At 45.2% G+C, this 22,881-nt stretch overlaps 1 protein-coding gene across 4 annotated transcripts in view; it reads left to right on the top strand.

Annotated features, from left to right (window-relative positions):
- LOC107225460 (protein trachealess) overlaps positions 1–22,881 on the top strand; it is a 174,265-nt gene that overhangs the window by 40,621 nt on the left and 110,763 nt on the right. For 3 of the 4 annotated variants that reach the window (XM_046737445.1, XM_046737441.1, XM_046737440.1), the window contains exons 3-4: positions 4,522–4,569; positions 18,198–18,227. In XM_046737445.1, coding sequence (XP_046593401.1) covers positions 4,532–4,569; positions 18,198–18,227 — 68 coding nt within the window. In that variant the 5' untranslated portion in view covers positions 4,522–4,531. The remainder of the gene's footprint in view (positions 1–4,521; positions 4,570–18,197; positions 18,228–22,881) is intronic. The other variant, XM_046737442.1, reaches the window with a different exon arrangement.

The following is a 22,881-nucleotide window of genomic DNA, read 5'->3' as shown; positions in this document are numbered from 1 at the left end:
CAGCCACGTCGTTATATCGAGTCTATAGCCAGCCTCGCGATTCCATCCCCAAAAAAGCCTCCAACTTTTACCCCGTAATAGCTCGTGCTGGAATTCCGGTATACCTAGTCGGTGAGATAAAGAAGGAGAAGAAAAAAAAGATGTGAAAAAGTATTATACGAGCTTCCACTTCTCTACGGATACTAATCAAACGAGGTATGTTTCTCTTTTTCTTTTCATCCTCTTCGACATTGTAGACTGGTATTGCCACATTGTACAATTAAAGTTGTCATTATTGATGATGATGCTCGTTATCGTGACTATAGAGATAAAGAATTTTCTCCGATTTTTAGAAAGCTCACGTCACTTTGTTACCGATCACTGACGATCGAGCGCTTAATTTTTATTTTTTTTTTTCTTGTACCGAGACTGTTTCTTGCTTGTACCTTTCGTTCGTATGACAAAAATTCAGGATGATTGACTTTTTCGTTCAGCGATAATGCCGCTTCGTATATTTTAATTGACAAATAACTTTTTGCCAATCTGATCTCTTTCCCTTTGCTTCGCTGCAGGGCCGTAGACCCTTATTGTGCCTGGCGACATCCGTATTGTAAGAGCTCATATTCAACTTTTTGAGAACCGGTGACCAGTAAAATGCTGTTTTCCGCAAATGGAAGCGGAATGAGGACGGGTCCGTTTTACTCAAGTAGCTTCATACCTCAAGTATACCATTGTATCATTCGATTTCATGCGTGGCACTTCTTACCCGGGGTGAAGAAAAAACAAAACCATCCTTCGAATTTTTCCCACCCCGAAGATATATTATAGTCAATGGATGCACCAAAAATACGTAGTGTAATTAGTTTTTTATCGGCACACTTTTTCGAGTATTCTTCGTAGGTTATCAAGTCACTTGAAAAAAGTTTGAACGAATCAACGCGCAAATTGGTTAACAAACAATGTAATGATTGCGTTACCAAGTAGTTTTCTGAACAGCGACACATTATCGAGAATGGGGGTATTAATCGGATACCGAGTGAAAAGGATTCGTTCGGAGAATCCAGATGCGCTACACCATTGTCAGAAACGGACAAGAAGCTCGGACGTTGAGATCGAAGAGCTAAAGATTGGAGTTGCATTGTCTCGTGGACTGCGACGGGGCAATTTATAAGTACTGGAACTTTTATTGCGGTTGGTGTGTAGCAACTGGGGGGGAATTGAAACGGAGTGGGAGCAAAGATACAAGCGGGGACATCCCCTGGTCAGCTTGTAATTAGTACGAATCGGCTATTAATCTAAGTGCTCGGTTGGTTGAGCAGCCGTTTTATTTTCAACATCTTCCTTATATAGGACCACGCCGCAAATCCTCGTCCCTCGATCCCGTCCGGCTGTACGGTTAAGTCAACAAGTTACCGCGGCTGCGGGTGAGTGAATAGTCGCTTGCAAGGTGCAAGACAAAGAAAACAACTGGCTACGATTCCGCATAAACGACGCCTGCAGCCTCCGTCCGACACAAGACGCCGTCCTCAAGCGGACGATGTCGACGATTCTTCAGCTTTCCGATCCCAGCTTATGTCCTCAACATATTTTAGCTATAATCTCTCGCCGACGTCGGAAACTTGAGCGAATTCATTGAGTGCGTGAATTTTACCGTTAATACCGTTTTGCCGTTAATACTTGGAGTCGACAAATGGGGCTAAATAGTGTTCAAGATCGTTCGATTACGAACGAGATAAACCTGATTGTGAGTGGCTTGACGCTACTTCTTGGCTGATTCGGCGCGCGTTACACACCGGGGCTAAATGTGCGTCTGACGCACGGGTGAGAGGGTGCAAAACTCCCGGGTCGACTTGATTAAATCCGGTAATGTGTCTGCTCCGCGTCTTCTCCAATCGCTCTTCTCAACAATTTCCAAACGCTCCCGGAACTGAATGACGTCGGGTTAATTCGACTGCAGGTCTCCGATATCCTGCTCAGCAATCGCTTTGCGATCTTCGATTGAAAAGAGACAGGGATAAGGCTACTGCGTTGATTCGATTACAGTGACACTTTGCTTGTCACAGACAGATTTTTGGAGTCAGTTTCTCTTCAAATTAACGCACGCATCGTTCCTGCATTTTGCGAGACGAGGCAGAGCCGTTTGCCTCGAGGCGGATTGCTTGTGTACGCTATCTCTACAGCCTGCCGTGTAATAAGAAGCTTGCTCCTTAGAATGGCTTCGGTGTAGAGCGGCTCGAGTTTAGGTGGCGCACCGGACGAACGTCGAGCAGGACAGTGGTCAATCTAGTTCCCGGTTATGGGCTTACAAAATCTTGTGTAACTAGGGCTATGCCCAGTCTTTTATTTCGTCACGAAGACAGCTCGGCATTTCTTTTCCTTCCTTTTTCTTCCTTTTTCTCTCGCGTTCACCTATTTTTTTTTACTTTTCTCATCCAACCGGGCATAAAGTAGTCGCTCCACTCCGAACTCTTAACAGTGCGGCAGGCCGCTCCTATGGATCTCAACTTTGCATAATGGGTGACCATTAAAGCAAAGACCCTAGAATTTTCACCCATGGTATATATAAGGCGCCTGTTTCAACCACCTCAGTGACGATGAGAACGCCAACTCTTCCCCTCGATCCGTACGTCTTACGTATAGTCTACCTGCGTCACGCGACGATTCTCACCCTCGAATTATCATGGTTGCAAATTTGATTACCAGGTCTGGGGATAGGGCAGAATATTGAATAGTTCCTGAAATTTGGACGGTAAAATATTATTTTGTTTCGCAACAAAAGATTCAGGCAGTCAAGGATCAAGGTGATCGTAGTATTACCAAACCGAGACATTTGGTTTACTTTTTCTGAATTCAGGTCATGTCACATAAGCTGTGTTGCATACGCTCGTTACACTCTTTTATGCAGAAGTGAAATTTCTGTTCACTGCATCCATTAGCCAGTCACAATTATTAGCTGTATCGCACTGTTATACGAATGTGACGAAAATTTTTTTCCGCGTTATACCAAGCTGCTGTTTAAGAGGTCAGACTTACAAGCGTAATGTATCGCGGTGTCGAAGAGAGGCCATCCTCTGTTGAAACCGCACGATGTTTCACTGTTTGAATACCAGTTTTTAAATTTATTATAATATGTACGTTACTATCCGGTACTACAAGTTTCTTGAAACCAACAGCACTTCTCTAAAAGCGTTTCGTTAGTTAACGAATTTTCCTCGAGCAAAAAGTGTGGTATCATCGTTATACCGCCAGTCACATATCTGTGAATCATGCAACCTCGCCGCTTCATCATTTTACGCACAATATTGTTGAAAATAAAAAGAAAAAAAATAAAAACGTCCCACTCACTTGCACGGACAGGCACAGCGGATTTATGTTCAAAACTGTTTATTCGTCCCCTCGGCTTCCGCATACACGATTCTTTGAAGTTATTCTGGATTCTCTTGCAAAATCTCATAAATAATAATAATAATAATAATAATAATAATAGGAATATCTCGGTTGATTTAAAAAAAAAACGTGCCAATACAGGGCGTGGCACCCGAACATACCGATTAGACCGTATACGGCCTTAGACGAATCGCTGATGAATTCACTCGAACGAAGTTGCATCGTACCTTCGAGATTTGTTCAACAGCGGCCGATTTTTGCAGGAAAATTTTCAATCAGCCCTGAAATCTCCGTACAGCTCAATGAAAATTAGCAATAGATGATTCCCTCTGCAATCTTAATGACCGGGGTGGGGTTAATTGCTGATCTATCTGGGGTCGGCGACGAATTATCGTCCGGGACAGCGGTATATATACTTGCGCCTCTGCGGGGTGAACGTATAACGGGTATAAGCTTCACGCCCGTGTACGTCGGGGATGCACGAGTGTGCGTGTATAAGAGACGGTCGCGGAACGGCAGTCGAACAGATACACAACCTGTCGTAGAGATACGGAATTTTATTGGCGTCGCGGGGGTTCCTGCACCGCTAACCTCACCCAAATGAAGATAGACCATCTCCGTATAGTTTATTCCACGTGATGCTGCTGGTTCGGCCGGGAGCTTGCCGGGGCGCGCGCAACGAGGGCGGATATAGTGGGGAGGACATCGGCTCGGGGGTGGCGGAGCACGCGGCTCGCACGAGGCGCGACTGTCAAACGAACCGCGACACTTATGCAGCACCCTTCGCCTTCGCTGTTCCGCTGCACCGGCGTCGAGTCATCCGGACACCCGCGATTTCAAGTGGAGAAAAAACATATTATCGCAACGATGAACTTCCGATACCGGTGCGAGTAAAGAGGATCGGAATACACGCATTTCGTTGCTGATCGTGCCGAGACGTGCAGAAAGACCGATTTTAATTGGTGCGCGATTTCCGCAGGACATGCGTGGCACGGATAAGTAGACGTGAGCTGCTCCTGTCCTTTTCCGCAACATGGACGTGCAGGCTTGCGGCATTATGTGGCAACCCCAAGTTTACACCCCGTACAATGCTCACCCTGCGATCATGCAACTGCAGACTAACAATAACGAGTTCCATTCATGGTTTCATTCTAGGAAGCCGTCCATGGACGACGTCGGCAACCCAACTTCCGTCAACGTTCGGTGAGTACCTTAAGATTACGATATGTCTGCGGCGGGTGTAGAGTACAGTTTTCGAACAACTGCATAGACGAGTGATAAATGGCGTTGATTTAAACGATACGGTGAATCGCGGCGCGAAAGTAAAATTTTTAACGAGGCAAGTGAAAGGTCGGAGTATAATTGTAACTTGGTAATTAAAATTCCTCGAGAATACCTCGTGCAACGCTCATCTTTTTGCTGTCTATTCCTTTTTTTCATTTTTGGCCCTCTTGTTCTGGAGCACCCAATAATTAAACAGCGTAATGCATTGCGGGTTACGTGACATCTGATAAGAGTATAGGTATTCCATTTTTTCTGTAATCATTTGAAACCCTCACCATTAGTTGTGCAATGCACAATCTGATACACACGCTCTTCTAAATCGAGCTCATCCAGCTTAGTCGCAAATATTTGTACTACGTTTCGCAGTTGAGAATATTGACAAAACTTTATTATCCCGATTGTGACTCGTACAAGACAATTTGTTACTTCACGCTGATAACATTGGAATCGTTTGAACCATACTCCATACTAGCGACCGAAATCTAGTGCTTTGGTTTATTTTTATTATCTCTTGTATGACGCTTGTCACTGTCTCCCAACACTCAACACTCTGGCTTTCTTGCAATTATCCACATCGCGGGGAGTTTGCGTGCGAAAGTGGGAATAGCGACGATTGAAATGAGTTGCACCAAATGCAATTTGATTTGCAGCGAGTTATTTTCCCCGGATGATCCTGCGGCATTTCGCGCCGTTTCACATCACGCAAGCTTCTGCGAAACTGATCGACGTACGTTGTAACAATTCGCGTGATTTATTGGTCTGGCTGATCAGCATTCGGTGCAGAGGGATTAATATCTGCCGCGGCGATCGAGCATAAAATTGTAGAGAAAAACGGACGAAAGGTACAATCCGATACACGCAGCCACTCCTCGGGCGGCTAAAAAGTCGCTGTTCCGAGGCTCCGGTGGTTCTTCCGCGTTTCAAACTCCCCGGGGTATCCTGTGAAAAGTTCTCGAAACACGTCCCCGGGGACGTCCGACGTTGCGCGCATCCACTCGACAAGAACCGTTCGGGGTGATGCGGATAACATACTTGAGCGAAAGGATCCCGCGTCCCTGGACTCCGATGTCCTGGACGCATCGCCGCGGCAGGCTATCTAAGTCGATCATTGTTTTCTGAGTCTGCGGCGATCGCCGAGAAAAGGCTGACCAACAAACGATCAATGGTGGCGATAGGGTCGTCGTCTGACTGGACCGGTTAGCGATGCTGATCTCTTATATCTGTCCCCCGCAAAACCCTCGTCATCCTACTTACATATACCTGCATCACCTACATGATCTCTCCTCGACTAAGCCCTTACACTGCCGGGGGAATCGCCTTCCGACGCAACCTCCGCCGACTCAAAAGTGTCGACAAATTGGCTCTTCGGGCGTAGCTGATTATGCTCTCGAACCATCGACGTGGTCCCTCTTCTTCTTCAGAGGAAGCAGCTCGCTTGAAGGTAGAGGAAGAAGGTCCAGTAGCTAAACCTTTAGGTAACGAATGTGGCTAGCATTTTTATTCACTCGTCTAGTAGCGTCTTCTCGATCGGCGCAGAGGGATAAACGTTAGCTTCCTTTACTGCCGCATAGCATCGTGCAATATAAATTTAATCAGCTCGTTGGTTTCAGCGAAATCGGTCAACTCCTCCAGCACTCACTGTTCAACCACATTATACTTCAATCTAATGTAGAAATATGGCTTTAAATTTTAACCTACGATATTCTAAATTGAGGAGTTGCACATAGTTGTTGAATAAACTTTCAATGGATCGTTGAAAACGAGGGAACGTTGCCGGCAGATTCTTGTGCAATTTTTCTTCTCTCTCTTTATGCGTGGGCGCAACACAGAAATGACATTAACATGCTTTCAACTGTTTAAACAGGTACTTCGAATGAACATCATTTATACTCGGGGGGCAAAACTCTTGTTTCGTACATCCTGCGCCGCTGTTAGTGTAGGTCATCAGACGTCATCGTCTATTTATAATATACTCGAGGCGATTATTGCTAATAGGTTACGGTGTAAAAAACATTTGGTCCAATATTTCTCTTTCGCACTGTATGTCTCCGCCGAGTTTGGCGCGGTAAGCTGGGTGCAGGTATGTATACATATAATGTACGTACATCAAGGAAGGTCCGGGCCCCCAAAGCGTTTTCGCAAACTCAACGCGACGAGCATACAAATTATATAAAAAATGAACAAAAAATTGAGTCTCTTACTCTTCTTTTTTTCTCAACTTGGATAAGTAGAGGAAGAAGAAGACGACGAAGAAGAGTACGCGACGTTATTCATACGCTTCCATCGCGAAGGCGCACGAGCTCCGTTCATCCCATGCTACGGTACGTCCGTATCATGCATGAGGATTGCGAGGAGGAGACTGGCCCTATCGGCGATGATCTTCCCCCTCGTAGCCACCGGCCTATCTACCGCCGTAACAATTGAACCCGTAATAGAATCACATTCGTTCATATTACTCGGCGAGGTCAACCGGCGAAGGAGCCGCGGCTCAGCCCCGATCTCCGGATCAAACTGACCTCTGCCCCACCTTTTTACTTCTTCCAACTCCGAATGCACCCGGGATTCTATCGCTACAGTTCACCGTTCGGTCGTCTTAGGTACGTGACTCGCGGTCGATCAGCCTCACGTGTTATTTTCACGAGTCAATTAGATTCGGCGATTAGGGGTAAACCCGGGAAGAAACGATTCTCGCCGTCTATACGACCGGGGTCTCCGGCGGCGTGTCATTCCCAAAGTTCGCCGCCGTTTTTAATTCGACGGGTGCGATAATTCGGGTACCGACGGCGTTCCGAGGAAGAAGAGGATCCTCCGCTTTTTGGATATACGAATTACAAATGAGACGGTTGGCCCTGTGGCGTGACAACGATGACTCGATCTTGTCGAAAGGCCGGGTCCGCGAAGTGACGATCTTGCCAGACCACCGCCAATGTCTTAATTATTGCAGGAACATTCAGGCCGCGGACTCTGACCGAACAGAAACTCCGCGTGTTCGAAAGGTTGCGAAAAAAGATGCGGAGAAGAGTCCGTGCGGCTCTTCTCCCGAATTGTTAAAATATGGTAATTCTCGTGAATTAAACCATTACGTGCTCAGGCAGCCTGAGCCGCTCCAGCGAAACGTAGGAATTTTAATTTATATATAATGCGTTATAAGCGGCCGCTCCGTTCCTCCGCAGCCTGTGATTCCGCGCAATTAGCCAGCCCTGCCAAGGTTCGTTGCAGTCGGTTGCAGTTCTTCGCGGTGCCGCAGGTTGGCTATAACCAAGGTTCCTCGTGCGTTTCTTACCTCATCGCTAACCTCTTTCGCTTATCTTCACCTCTCCCGCTCTATTATGCTCACCGTGCGTGCGCGTATGCTCATCACACTCTTCGCGATTACAAAATTGCTCCGGGTGAAATGGAGACTGCGCCAAAACCGTTGCGGAGTCTGATTTTTCATTCTTCGGTATCCTTCCTCAACCATTTACAATTTCACTAGACTTCATTCCCAAGTACAAGTGTATTATATGTCAGAATTTGAAAGCTTCTGCTTCTCCCGAAACTTGAAATCACGAGTTGAATCCTAAAAGCTCGAAGTTGTATAACGTGGCTTGATAGGCTCGGTTGACTCATTGTCTGCTGGCAGCAACGACTCTGGACCCTGGAGAGTCTAGGTGCATCTCCTGTCTGATCGTCAGCGCGCATCGAGCAAGTCCGGCTTGTTGAAACAGCACTTATTCACTCATTCATTCGCTTCATTCATTCATCCATCTAGTCTCATTAGCCCATTCATACGACCCTTCGGCGCGTTGGAGTACCAGCTGTTATTTTCTTGAGCCGCGTCGTGACGTTGCATGGCGTATACCTATACCTATAACTTTACGAGCGCGAGGCTTCTCCATCTGGCTCTGCGACAACAATAACACAGTTTCTCGAGTGTGTAAGATACTTGGCTAAATACACCGCCAAGCTCATTCTCCATTGTCGTTTAAGACAGGACCATTGTTTCTTTCTTTGCCCAATTTTCTCCGACACGAATTCTACCCACTTTAGACACGGTTCAGACAATCTGGCGTTAACCGAGGAAGACAATGCACGATGTTAGAAATGCATGTAGCCAACCCATGACCCCGTCATTTACCGGAAATAATCGGTGATATAGAGCAAACATAATTATTCTAACATAAAACGTGGCTGCCTCGTTTGTTTCCCATCGTTGGTTATCGCCTTCAAAGGAGATTAGTGCACAATTCAATAGTAAAACACAGTCAATAGCAGTTGTACCAAGTCTCGTTTATTCTTCCTCAAATTACGAACAATAACAGATGCAAAAGTTTACGACACTTGTCTCGTCTTTGTTTTCGAACATTGTGCCGTCATCCTGCGTCTCATTCAATATTCTAAAACAATTCAGTTTTATCGTTAGTCCGGAGATTTGTTGATTCCCCTTATACTACGGCGGAAAGAAAGGTTCGCACGTAAAATTGAATCACGGCAATATCACACATATTTATCATAAGGTAGAGCTCATTACACGCGACTGTAATTGGTGTAAAAATTTTCCTGCTTGAAACTTCATCTTCAATTTCCTTTTTACGATTTCTAACGTAATATTTTCCAAGATCTCTTGTTTACGTTTGACACTACCGAAGCGATTTGCCACGGTCAGATAATCGATGATGGAATAACGAGACGAAAGATAAGTGAAATTAGCAGCGAACGATCGGATCGAACTCACAATACAATCGATCACGAAGTCAACGGTACGTGACCATGCGACACTGGCAGAGTTCGGCAGAGTTTTGTCTCGAAGGCGCGAGGTTTTTTCAACGCGGGCGGCAGACGTGCTGACATCGTTCTAATATATCATCTAAATAGAAGCGTGGGTCGAGGTTGACAGTGAGTCATTAATGACAAGCGCGTTAGCTTGTTAACGACGATTTTGACGGGAGTGGAAGGGGGGATACACGCGTGGGGACTTGACGGTGTGCGTTATACGTCGGCACTCAGCCTGTCCGAGAGAGCTTTCGGTTGGCGGCATGAGGTGGAACCCACACTCGCAACGCACGCTGGTATATGCATCGTATCTCAACGTACGCTGAAACGGACTCGCATGCTTGTGTGTCGTCTGCTGTATGCACATCTTGTGTGGGCGTGGGCGGCAGCGGGTGCCGGATGGCGTTGCGGCAACCTTTAGAGGCGGAACCAATGCTTCGGGCGACAACATTACGTCGTTGCCACTGTTTCCAAAGCGATATAACCCGGCTCCGCTTTCACACATGTACATTACCTATAAATCCCATGGTCAAAGATGGCATCAGGAATTTTAGGAAAGTTTAATAACAACGATAACACAGGCTTGCGATGATTCTCACCTGACAAAACTGAGTGGTAATTTCTGTGGGTGTTAGGTATGAATCTATGAAAAATATGTTTAAAGAATTCTATCACGTAAATTTTCTGAGAAATATTTGTTTTTCTGATTTCTTAACAGTACTAGGTTTAACCTCCAATTTCTGTGTTAATTATATGTATTAATGGTAGTGTTGATATTTAAACATTGATCTACCCTCGCCAGTTGTTGTTTATGGTGATCTTAAGCACATTTAGAACTACGTAAGATCAAGAGACAAAGATTGAAGAGGGGTTTTGAAAAAAATGGAAAAAGATATCACAAGTCTTTTTGATTCATCTAGTCTCCTAAGTCTTGTTTAAAATTAATGCTGTTCATTTTGTAACTAAACATTCAGTTTTATATTCATTACATTTTTTTTCCTTATAAAAATTGTTAAAAAATTTTTAAATATGCATACCATGCAGAAGACTAAATCTCGATGTGCTGTAAAAAAAAAAAAAAAAAACTAGCGCTATATTTTAATTCAACATACCTGAATACCTAAAAAAAAGCATTATTATTTTAAGGGGATATTAAAACTTATATTTCGCAGGCCTGTGTAATCAGTCATTCAATCACTTAAATTATATGACAAATTCTCTTTATTGAAGCTTACCCCGTACCCTGTCTGTATGAATCCTGATGTTAAGACGACTTATAATTAGTCGAAGACGATAATAGCGGGGAATGTATAGACGATCCGTATTATACAGCTGGCGAATGAGTTATTTGGATGAAGATGGATTAGCTTATCACAGAAACTTGCGAGAGTTTCTTATTACGTGTAACGAAAGGTGAGATAAACTTGTATAGATTTGCAATACGGTAAAAAATATTTGGATCAGAAGGGATCTTCATTTCTACTTTTCATCTCCACAGTTGAATGAAAAAGTACTTTTAGTCTCTCTTTGACTAGTGAAAGATCGCGACGTGTTTTCTAATCGACGGATCGGATATCAATAGTAATCGTACTTGGGTGCATCGGTGAATAAACTGTGACGACAATCAAGGCGTTAGAGATAATGTAAAAGATGGTAAGTAGGTGGACATTCGTTCTCAGTGTGACGTCTGTTTCTCTGGCGTGGGAAGTTCATCAGAACGGTCGACACGGGTCTCGAATTCGATCGGAGCTTTGTGTGTTTTATCTTCGGAAATGCTGAAGCAAATCGTACCGTCACTCTTGGTTGGTGATGACGAAATTCTTTTGGTTAGATAATTATCTCTTAATTTTCTTGACGCGTACACTCACGTCGGATACGGCGCGATGTGCCCGCACCGAGTCGTGATGTGGAATTTCACGTTTTTCTGACCTGGAATGTTCATTTTGGGCTCCAGCTTCGATTAATGGTGCCGAATTGATCGTCAATTTTTCTAACATTCGGTTTATTCTCAATTCTTCAAAGTTTCAACCGTCATGGGGTAGATTGAACAGTAATTTACAAGATTTTAGGAAAAACTCAAACTAGCCGGGAATTGGGTGAGTATACCACTCGGAAATTGTCAATTCACCAATCCGCTGGTTATAACGTTTTTTGTTTCTATTAGTCCCCGTAAAATTGGAACATTTCTTTATTTCCACGCCAGAAACCAGTTCACCTTTCTTATCACTCCGTTATTTAAAAAAGCTTCTGGAAACTTTCCAGTTAGATTAATAAGCACAGTTTATGATTGGGATGGATCAGAGGGACGTTGACGTTTTCAAAGGCTTGCATGATATAAACTTTCGGACTTGTGATTTCTTAGCAGTAACATAACATCACTGGCGTTGAGTGATATCAAGTGGTTTCAATGCCGATTTCACCCGACTCGATGTTCATTTTGGATCACGTTCCATTTGGAGTGATTAAATTTTTATCTCAAGGTGGTTTTATGGTCCGTGACTTCACGAAATAAATAGCTTTTCGATCGGCTAATATAGCAGAGAATATCGAGAAGAAGTACCCACAGTCGAGTCAATCACCGCGGGTATTTTTTCGCCCCCCTAGTGTCGGATCCCACGCAGGAAACGCTACATAGACAACGGTGATATCCTTTCTAATTAAACGAAGGAGTCGGATTGGCTCGACGGAAATCCCTGAAGAGCGTGAAAAATTGAAGAGAATAACAAAAAGAATGACAAATAAAGGAAAAGATCTCTCTGGTGGTAGGAATTCGTGTCGTAGGTGATCGAGGCGGTAGCCGCCGCGCATCTCGGAAGAGTGAAGGAACCGTCCGTCCGGAGGGTCGGAGGACTCGGACGACGGCACAACACCTCTTCGGGTATCCGCGGGTCTATTACCGACAGCCGCGAGCCGGCGCAGTATTAATATTAATGCATTCTGCCAGCGCCGCATTGTGCCCGCGTCCACGTCGCGTCTACGGCGACGTCGTTCGGCTCCTCCTCTCGTCCCCTCGTCCCCTTGTCTTCTTTTCCTTTCCTTTCCTTTCCTCTCCTTTCCTTTCCTTACCTTGCCTCACCTTCTCTTTCTCTCTTTCCTCTCCTTTTCTTCTCCTATTTCACCCCTCCTTCTCCTTCTCTTCCGTCTCTCCTCTGCAGTTCTCTTCTCTTTCACGCTGACCCCACTTTGCACACTGCGGTGTGTTTATAAATAAAAGTTTTAAAAATTCCACCGAAACAATATGTAACGAACACTGCGGCAGCCAGATTTTTCCCTCCGCGCGGGCCGCACGCACCCACTCGGCATATAATATAGGTATAATATGGGTTTGTTGTCCGCCGTGCGTAAAGTAAAACCCCCGGCGTATCGCCGCCGCGACGCCGACGTTCAGTGTCCGTTCTTCAATGTGTCGCCATTGTCACCCGGTATTTCCTTTCGCTTTGCATCCCGCGTTTCACAATGGAGGCCTCTTTGCCTACCATAACCAATCCGTTTTTATACTCGAGAGAAGTTCTTCTCTCGACGGACGATGATGTATGCCCCGCGTATTTCTCTCTCTCTCTCTCTCTCTCTCTCCTTTCCTCCCATCCTATCCGTTCGTTTAAACGCGCAACATTCTTCTCGTATTCCTCTTTACCCTCGCGCCTCTGCCGCCGTCTTATTATTTGACTCCGATGTACACGGGTGTGCATCATGTACATTTTACCGCGTAATGCGCAGGGTACTTAGAACCAACATCCTCCCATTCTTATCCTCGCTTTCAACTCGATGGCAACATTAATTATCGTTCGCGTCGTTGCTATGATAAAACCTCCCGCTCCGTTGCTGATACAGCTGGACGCCCTTAAACGGAGAATTCGATTGCGTGCCCTACTTCGGCTTCTTCTACCTTTTTTCACCCTCTTTCTTTTTTTCTTCTCGTTCGCCGAGATCCCGTCGTCGAACGATCACCGATTCTGGAAGAGGTTTACTTTGCAAGGTATCAAGTCGATCCTCAGAACAGCTATAAAATTCTTTCATCGAACTGCGATGCCGCCTGCATATCCTCGCGTACAATCTTCGTGTTATCACCCAATCTCTTCTGATTTTTCACGTAATTACACAGCAGCGTTCGTTAAAAACGTAAACCTCCACGCATGAGTTGTCCTTTCGGTATTAGCTGATGGTTGCCGAACGATGAGCCTCGCACCGACACGTGTGAGTTAAACTCACGGTTGTAAATATGCTGCATTTAAAAGTCGCGGTCGCTTTCACACCGAGTAGATAATGGGTTGAACATTGAGATGCCGCGTACCCCGTAGATCGGCTGAACGTAGTAGAAATCAGAACAGCTCTACGGGTGACCAAAGATTGCATCGGTAACACCTGTCTTGTAGGTACCTCTGCACGCTGTGAATATATTCACGGTAAATAGTTACACCGGCAAGCATACCTATAATATCGACGCCGGTATCGCTAGCCCGTCGTATTCAAACATCATATTGAGCAATCAGCTTCGAAATTATATCCAGTTAAGCGGTCGGAATTTATGCGTTTATCAAGTGGTGAACCGAGTGAGGACCCAAGCGCGTGGCCCTCGAACCGAGCTTACATCGCCATCTTTCTCTTTCTCTTTCTCTCTTCGTACACTGCAGGCACCATTAATTATAACCCCCGAACCTGGTCTATTTTAACGAGAGATGTGTATGTACACGCCTTAACCTGCAGACGTATTTATGACAGTTAAACTATACGCATCAACGAACTGGCAGACCGTGTTAACACCGTGTTTTGGATTGACTTACGTGCCGACTAACGAGCCTTCTCGTGACCATTGGTTATAATCACATACCAGGCAGTGGGCACTCACCGATCTTTGTCTCGATAACCTATCGCTATTACCGTTAATTTATTCCACATGCAGATCTGCTCTGACGGATATTAGAGATTGGTCGCTGGGCAGTTTACAGGGGATCAGAATTACGAGAGATTTAAACACACGTTCATAACGAGAGTCGTCGGTAGGTTAATTGAGGAACTGAGGGGGGAAAAGCTGTACGACTGTAATTCTGAAATCGAGAGTCGATCGAGACGAACCTCGCAGCATGTTGTTAGGATTGAAAAACCATGCCAGATCTAGGGCATCAGGGGACTATAACAGGTAATAGAGTAGTCCGAACGATTCATCCGCAATTTGTCTTTTCCGAAGGGATGATAGAGCGCTGTTTGACTCAGGGAATTTTTGTTTCCTTCTCGTCGATAATTTTCGAGTGATTGAGTAAAAAGAAAACAGAAAACGTCGAAGAGCCGTGTAGTCGAAGGGAAATAGTTGCTGACGGGAGAAGTTACCGCGGCAATGGCTAGACTGGAAGAAGCCGGATTCAAAGCCAGAGTGTCGGGACCACGAGCCGAGGAGCAGCGGGGGGTGCGAAGTATCTCCACAAATCTCTCCCAAGACTCGGCCAATATAAAGGAAGGATTGAATGGATATTCAGATATAATATCCACCGTTATGAATTATCACGCCGTAACTTAAATTCTTGCGAAGAGTTATTATTTGATGTGATTTAATGGATAAGGGTAACCCATACACACCTCGCACGCCTGCAGCTTGCAGGCCGGCGGGCATCGCGCAGCAACTCACTACTTTATACACACCTCAACTCGAAATATCTCTACAAACGCAGCAGCAGCAGCAGCGGCAGTTCTATCAGTTTATCCAAAGAAGCTTAAGCCAAGCATGCGTCCAGCTCACTGGCCCATAATAGGTAAGTTAGGGCTTCCGATAACCCTCCAGCACGTACCTTGCCTAAATAATTATATCGCGTATATTCGGTAGTAATTAGAACCGATTTCGCTGCTCATTCTTCATCTCGTAACTACATGGGAATTGAATCAAAGTCATCAACGCCGCCAGCATCGCTTTAATCACTTATCGTGAAGGTCTGAAGCAGACTCGTGTATGAGTAATGGATTCAACGAAACTCGGGTTCGAGTGAAAGTAGTTTGGCAGGCAGTGTTGGCACATCTTTCAAAGACCCGAAAGAAATGGAATGAAAAAGTCGATACAAAGTGCTGAAATTTTCTATGCCGATTGGAAGTTTCCAAAACTCTAGCGTATGGTTATATCGGTGAGTTGGGTGCGATACGGTAACCGTATTTTTCATCAAAATAGGTTCTATATTATCGTCTGCTAGGGTGACTACACCAGCGAACGAACAGCCACCGTTAATATACATATATGGTGTATAGTTCATTCATCGGTGACACTGGTTTATCTATCCTAAAATGACTTCTTCCGAGGAAGAAAATATAATAGGTAAATGAAATTTTCCGACAAAACGTGAGCCGCAAGGGCGGTCAACTTCTTCACAAGTACGTCGATTCGACGTAATGAAATTTCTTCCTCCCACACTAATAAAGGCAGGGGTGCAGCAGGTGGCTCGGTCGATCCTTCCGGCACCAGGTCACGCCGCGGGGGTCTCCGCAGGTTTGTGTGAATGACGTAACGCGGACGCGGGGCTCGTCGCCCCGAGCAGCTGGGTCACGCGCCGAAGTAGACGTGCGGTCGGTTCTCGGGCAGCAGCCCCATGCCGGACCACAGCATCCACGAGGCGTTGCCACCGAGCGCCGGCGGCCGGCGGCCTGCTCCACTCTCGGATTTAGCCTTTGGAGTTAGCCTTCAGCTCACGTGGAGCCGCGGAAGCACATGTTCTCTTCACGTGCCTAGCCTACCGTTTCGTATACCGGGCGCCGGGATCGAACCCAACAAATACGCCCTGCTCCAGGAGCCGAGGGACGTGTCGTTCACGCGTGAAATGATCGATTTGATTTACACGATAACGTCCGACGCGTGTGTCTCTTGTATGCTCATCCGAAAAACCTATGCCGTCTTTTTTTCTCTTTCTTCCTCTTCTTCTTTTTTCTTCTCTCTTTCTCTTCTTCTTTTTCTCTCCTCATCTCGCTGATGCAGCCGCGAGAGTCTCTGGTCTCCATCTCCGCATCCGATTCAGCTGGTGTTCTCCGTAATGGTCGACGCAACTGTTTGGTCCGTCGATCATTAATGTACACGGCTCTCAAATGTATGCTTTCTTTTTAATTTATGTTGAATCAACCAGAAAGATAAATCTATCCACGAACGATTGATATGGTTTGAACACGGATTCTCGTTCATCACATTCAATAGCAGATGACACCTCGTTTTTAGTTATACAAATCATAGGTCAAATAACTTCGAATTCAACTGAAAACTTGATTAATCACAAACGTAAGCATCAGGTTTCAAACTCGATATCTCGCCACGCGAGTTCGTGGATTTTTACACGATTTGCCCACTTTACCGAAAAAATTAACGGTGATCTTATTGTTAGGATAAGCGGTGAAACCCCCGGTTTGTAGAAAATCACTTCGGACTTCGGTGAAAAATTTTGTTCAATCGTATGAAAGGAATTTTGTATCGAGTACCGCCGGTTTTGGACGTCAACCAATTACCCATAGAGACCCCATGATTCGATCCCTTACAATCGCTACATTGCGTTGTTGGAATTTTAGTGTGCGCTGTTGTGCCTTTATTCAGGACTTGAAAATTATACAAGTTCGAAGTTACGGAATCAGGTTCTTGTATACGGGACGCAAAAGAGGGGAGAAAAAAAAAGTAAAAAGGAAAAACAGAAGCAAAGAAAACGACACGAGAGATCCTGACAACCACCGAACGACATCGCCGAGACACCGGTGCTCGGTGCAGAAGACCTCGTAACGCAAAACCGCGTTTAGGATCGTTCAAACGGTGCTCCCGATGCACCAAGGGACAAACTGGGGCAGCCGAGAGACGCTTCGCGGGGCATTTTCATTAGGACGGCAAGCGCGGACCTGATCGGAAGATATTTGATTCGGTTTTTATCGGTGCTCGCCCCGGCATTCCTGGTTTGTCCGGGGCCGGCTGGCTCGCGGCTTCTTCACTTGCCCGTTAAAACGCGCGCGGCGAGTCGAGCCGCCCTCGAAAAACCAGCGCAAAGCTAAGTCCCTGTAGCTTGACCCTGTAGAAAAAGCTGGTTTAGCGACGAATAACGTGCCTCGTGTACGTCAGTCCCTCCACCACAGCTGTCATGCCCGATACCAAACTGCAGCCCGAGTTATATTTATGGTTCCGAAAATTGAAGGATCACTTCGAATACACCCATTTCACACAACTTTTCCTTTCATCGAATTATTCGTGAAGACTGCGGCCGAATTTCACCATCAGTACGTATCGTTTCGGTTTGCTCCCGTACTGTCAAAATTTATCCTACTTCAAATGGATGTACACCTGTATATATGTATATATATATATATATATGTAATCCTGACGTATCGTATAATGCCCAGACGTCTTATAATACCTGCTGGCGTGATTACGCGTAACAACTTTATAAAATTGCCTAATCTACTAAACGCCAAGATGTGGAAAAGTTGATTCGAAGACGATAATATGGGCTTCGGAATTAGCCCTAACTGCACTGGTAGTCATTATGCGCCTACCTATATGGATAACAACTACCTAGCGGTTCAAAATAATGTTTGTGGTCTTATCCCCCGTTCAGGCTCCAGACTATACTCTCCCCTCTTCTTCCCCTTTTGCTCTGCCTCCCTCGCTACTTCTTCACAATATTATATGTATACATCCAGGCACAAAGCAAGTTTCAGTTAGCTGGAATCGAATGATCACATATTACAGTAGTGAAGATCGGGTCGATTGTAAACTATCATCTGTCAGTGCGATCATCGTAATAATGTCACTTTTTCTACCGATGTAGTGACGATTTATATTTATTGTGTTACAGATTTGAGGAGAGACACTACGCGTTCGAAAGGTATGCTAATTTTTTGTCAACTGCATGTACCTGTTATACGTAATTATACTTATATAACTCGCAATCGTGACTCGCGAATTTATCGTACTTCGAATAATAGTTGCATCGTACTGAATGGCTCCTCTGCTGCCAAATTACTTTCATTCTATTCACGTAAATTCGTCGATAGTCGAGAAACGGAAAGACAATAAAAAATATATCTGACCATCGCAATTGAGATTTCGAAGAAGGTGATACAAACAATTCTCTGAGAACATCATAATGACTGATAATTCCACTTCGCGAATAATCAGCGTTGGATTTTTTTCCAATGTAACAGACCCTGAGACCCATAACTACGATTTTTGTGATAAAGATCCTTTTATTTTCGGTATAAGAATCCGAATGAAAAATCACCAGACTTGGAACTCGTGTAACAGATTGGAAATGAACCAACACTGCATAGTGAGATTATGAGTCAAACGTACGTGTACTTGAATTGACATAAGATGCAAACTGCTGAACGGGATCGTCCAGTCGAATAGATGGACTTTGTTTTCTATTCCCCGTAAACTCACTGTCGTGAATTTATTATATTATACTTGCGGAGTACGCGTACGATGTGTGGTTACACGTTTGCGCGATATTATACATACGTAGGAAAAGCTGTGGAAGAAGATGCGAGAGGCCGAAGCTGGCCCAGCAGCGTGGGCCCAACAACTCCCAAGTAATTATTACGCTACTCGACAATTAACTTTTTTTAGGGTCGGGCTGCGAGGATGGCGCGACCGCCTCTATGATTTCGCAGAGTATATCGCAAAAATAATAATGACGGTCCCGCATCTCCGGTTCCCCTCCTCCTCCTTCTCCCTCCTTCTTTTCCCGCAGCGGTTCTGGCAGCAGAGTAATTGGGCCGATAAGTGACCTGCGCGGAGCGTACTAATAATAATTCTATTAAGAATGTAAATGACGCAAAATTTCAGCCGGGTAGGCAAATATAATCATTACGGAGGTAGCAGCGAATGAGGGAATGGGGGTTGGATAATAATGCCAATTATTTTGCTGCATACCTGTCTTACCTACTGGGAATATGGGACCACGAACGTGTCTGTAATTTAACTTCGTAAGCAAGTAGATTTTCTTTCTCGCTTCGGTATATTACAGTTTCTACCCCATCGCATCGCGGCGTATGTGATATTTCGATACCCATCCTGCATTTCACGCGGGACTATAGCTCTTAGCATAAATCAGCGAATTGGTATAAATCGAGCGCGAAAGAAAACGTACCCCTGTCATATTCATTGCAGCAATTGATATTGCTCTCGAAGCCAATTTTCAAACGTGTCTTAGCGGTCTGATAAATCGACGAAAAATTTCCGCACCTACATTGGCGGAAAATGGCGAAGATCAAGACACCTTTCATATATTTTGCACAGAAATTGAAAAATTGTATTCGGTCAATGCTTACGATTAGGTGAAGAGACTGGATAATATGATTGAAGTATTCGGCCGCCATCGGGCAAAACAATTTTTAGTGAAAACAGGTAGCTTTGGCTAGCCGAGGGGCACTGCCTTGGGCCTGGCGCCAAATCGAGGGGTCAGGCTGGATTGGACACGGCCGCGGCACGTGGGAACCTTGTATACCGACATTAGAGGATGAGGGGTCCACTCGACACTCGTTTCTTAAAATTTTAACAAAGACCACGCTAGAGATAATCGCTTGCTCGTTTCGGAGCGAGTGGATAAATGTTTGGATCTCTGGCTGAGCCTCCGAAAATATTTGGATAGACAGACAGAGTTTTTAAGTTTGTACTTTCGGCTAAATGGTTGGACGGAAGAGAAAGAGCACAAACAATACGGAAAAAAGGAGGAAGGGGGGAAAAAATTTACTCGAGCGGGGAACATACGTACATACTGTACATATATATTCTCGTGTGGGTTATATAAATGGAAAAAATAATTGTGCCTCGTGTACACGATCGGTATTATATGTATGTAATACAGGCTTGAGGTTGTACCTACGTTTTCGCCTCCATAATGCATGAACATTACATGTATATAAAAGTATGGTTTAATGGTAAGAAAATTCCTGAGCCAACGGGTTATTATCACATAAATATTAATCGACGTTTAAACGCGATTATGTAAAAATGGTAAGCTGGTAAATGGGTGCGCGTCATGGAGTGCGATTTTAGTTGGCGGGTACTTATACTTCCACGGCCTCTCTCAAGTCGTGTATACATTATAATCCTTCACCAATGAATGCTTTTGTTTTCCAAATGAGTTGTCCCCGTGGGCCTCTTCTCTTCGCCTGGGCCCGACTGCGTTTGGGCCTGGCCACCTCCTCCCGCCTCGCCTCTCCCCGCTTTTCTCTCTCTCTCTCTTTAAAACGGGTCAAAGACCTGTCTCTGACATCTGCCCCCCGCCCCAAACCGCCCTACGTCCCTTGTCGTTGTCCCCTGCTTGTCCCTTATGTTCCTTCTATCCGCGGTGTCCCTTGTCCCTTGTCCACCGTAGGACTTCACTCGTTCGCTCTCTCTCTCTCTTTCTTTTTTTCTCTCTCTCTCCCTCTCTCTCTCTGTCTCTCTCTCTCTCTCTCTCTCTCTCTCTACTCTTGTAGTTTCACCACCTTTGACGATCCACCGGCCGAAACTACACCGACTCTTTCATCTTACATCTTCCATATTTCGTCTTCCATTTACAAATTCTACCGGCGGGAGCAAATGTTTAGTTATCTCGATTTCACGCGCGACAAGGAACTTCTTGAAATGGTGTACTAGGCGCAACCTGATAACTTATACATGACCATTTCAAACACAAAGAATTCCGCTTGAATTCACTTAACGGGCAATCGACCCAACCAGCCGTCGATAAATCAAAGGTCTCTCGATCGCAGCGAAGTTGAACGTGTGAAATAATCCGGGCTCCACCAGCCAACCGATCGGTATTTAATTCTCACCGATCTAGAGCAGCTGCCTTACTATGTCGAACGGAATTTTTTCATATGAATGTATGTTGGCTTTGAGGCAGCAGATTCGCAGCTGAGACTAGCTGTAAAAAAGCTCCAAAGGGATACGGCATTATGTTATATTTCTTTATTTTTGCATGAAACCAAAATGTATTGGTGTATTTTTGTTCAGAATTGCATGTGGAATTCAGCTGTTAAGTATTCTTGTTTTTGCGTTCGTGCTCCGCGGAGTTGGATATTTAAAGGTATCTGAGTCCGCGTCAAAATCGAGCACAGCATCCCCTTAAGCGCGGTGCAAATTTGGTGTTTACGGGTAACGGCATCCATGCAGCTAGCGAGGGACTCGCTGAATGTAATTTCAACATCTTCTTTATCCGATGCGATCTTTTTATTAAACCGGCGTCGTCGAGCGAGGAGTTCACGGCTTATTGTATATTGTTCCACGTCCTCGTCTCGCTGGTACAATTTCAGCAACCCCCGTTCGCCTTTTAAAGCCATTTTAAATCGACATGTACTGAAAGAATCTCATACCGACGTGGCGTATAAAAGCATTCCAAAACTTGAGAGGGTCGTTCATTCTCCCGCCTCCTCCGCACCGCAGTCTAGAATTCAACTTTTCTTCCCTTCCACTCAATACTCGGTCCTAGCATGATCTAGGTCTGATTAAAGATCCGTGAAAACTTTTCAGAAGCTTTATTTTGTCCAGGATTTTTGTCGACAAAAATTGCTGACCGAATCATATTATTTTGGTCAGAAATTTGGACGAATCCGCGTGGTGAATTATCGGATGTCCATGACGTCAGCAACCTAGAGAAAGAGGAACGAGCTTCACGGACCAATGGGGAGCTTGCAGCGAGGGTTTCGTTGCCTCGTTGTATCGCGGTTCGCCGACTGGTGATATTATCAATTTTCCCTTTGTGTAGTAGACGGGATGTCATGTACCTTGTACTGCCCGAAAGAAAAAGGATTTGCTGACTTGTCGCGCTGACCCTTAACAGCCAGTGTGTCATTCGTGTAACTGCACCCGTTGCCCTGCAGGAACGGACCGACGCGGTTGGTCAGGCTAAATAATAAATTTTTATCGGAGGGAAGGAGAGACTCCCCGTGTCATTTCGGCTACTTAGTCTCTGTCTGGTTGGGGTCGAGAAAAAATATATATACTTTGGTTGGCAGACAAGCTCCGGCCGAGCGGATGAATTGAGGTCTTCCTCAGGCTTGTAAGAGCCCGGGGCTGGATTACAACTTTGTTTTTCTTTCCTCGCTCTGCAGTCTTCTCGGTTAAATAGAGAAAGGGGTTGAAGTCAACTTGGCATCCCCCTCCGTACTTATCCACAGGAATAATCAAGTCATAATACAGCTTCCTTCCGCGTCGACGTCGTCATCCAGGGCGGCAATTCGCTCGGTTGACTTTGCGCAAAAACTAAACATTCAACGCATATTGCGGAGGAACAGCGCCGGCGTGATATTAACCCTGGAACTTTGAAGGGAATCTACATCCGTAGACTAGATGAGAGAGGGAGGTTAGGAAAAAGAACAACGATCGAGAGGTTTCGGGCGGAATAGAATAGAATCGAAGGAAGGGTACGTCGGGATATGGGATGGGTCAAAGGAGGGCTGGGAGGCGATGAACGCCATAGTGCCGCAAATCCAGGATCCGATAAGCCGGCTATAGCCTCTTATTGGGATAAACTCAGCCCCGTGGCTGCA

Source organism: Neodiprion lecontei, chromosome 4, assembly GCF_021901455.1.
Source record: "Neodiprion lecontei isolate iyNeoLeco1 chromosome 4, iyNeoLeco1.1, whole genome shotgun sequence".
In the NCBI taxonomy this organism is placed as follows: Eukaryota; Metazoa; Arthropoda; class Insecta; order Hymenoptera; family Diprionidae; genus Neodiprion; species Neodiprion lecontei.
Note: the sequence above shows the minus strand (reverse complement) of the source record. Positions and strands in the feature narration are given on the sequence as shown.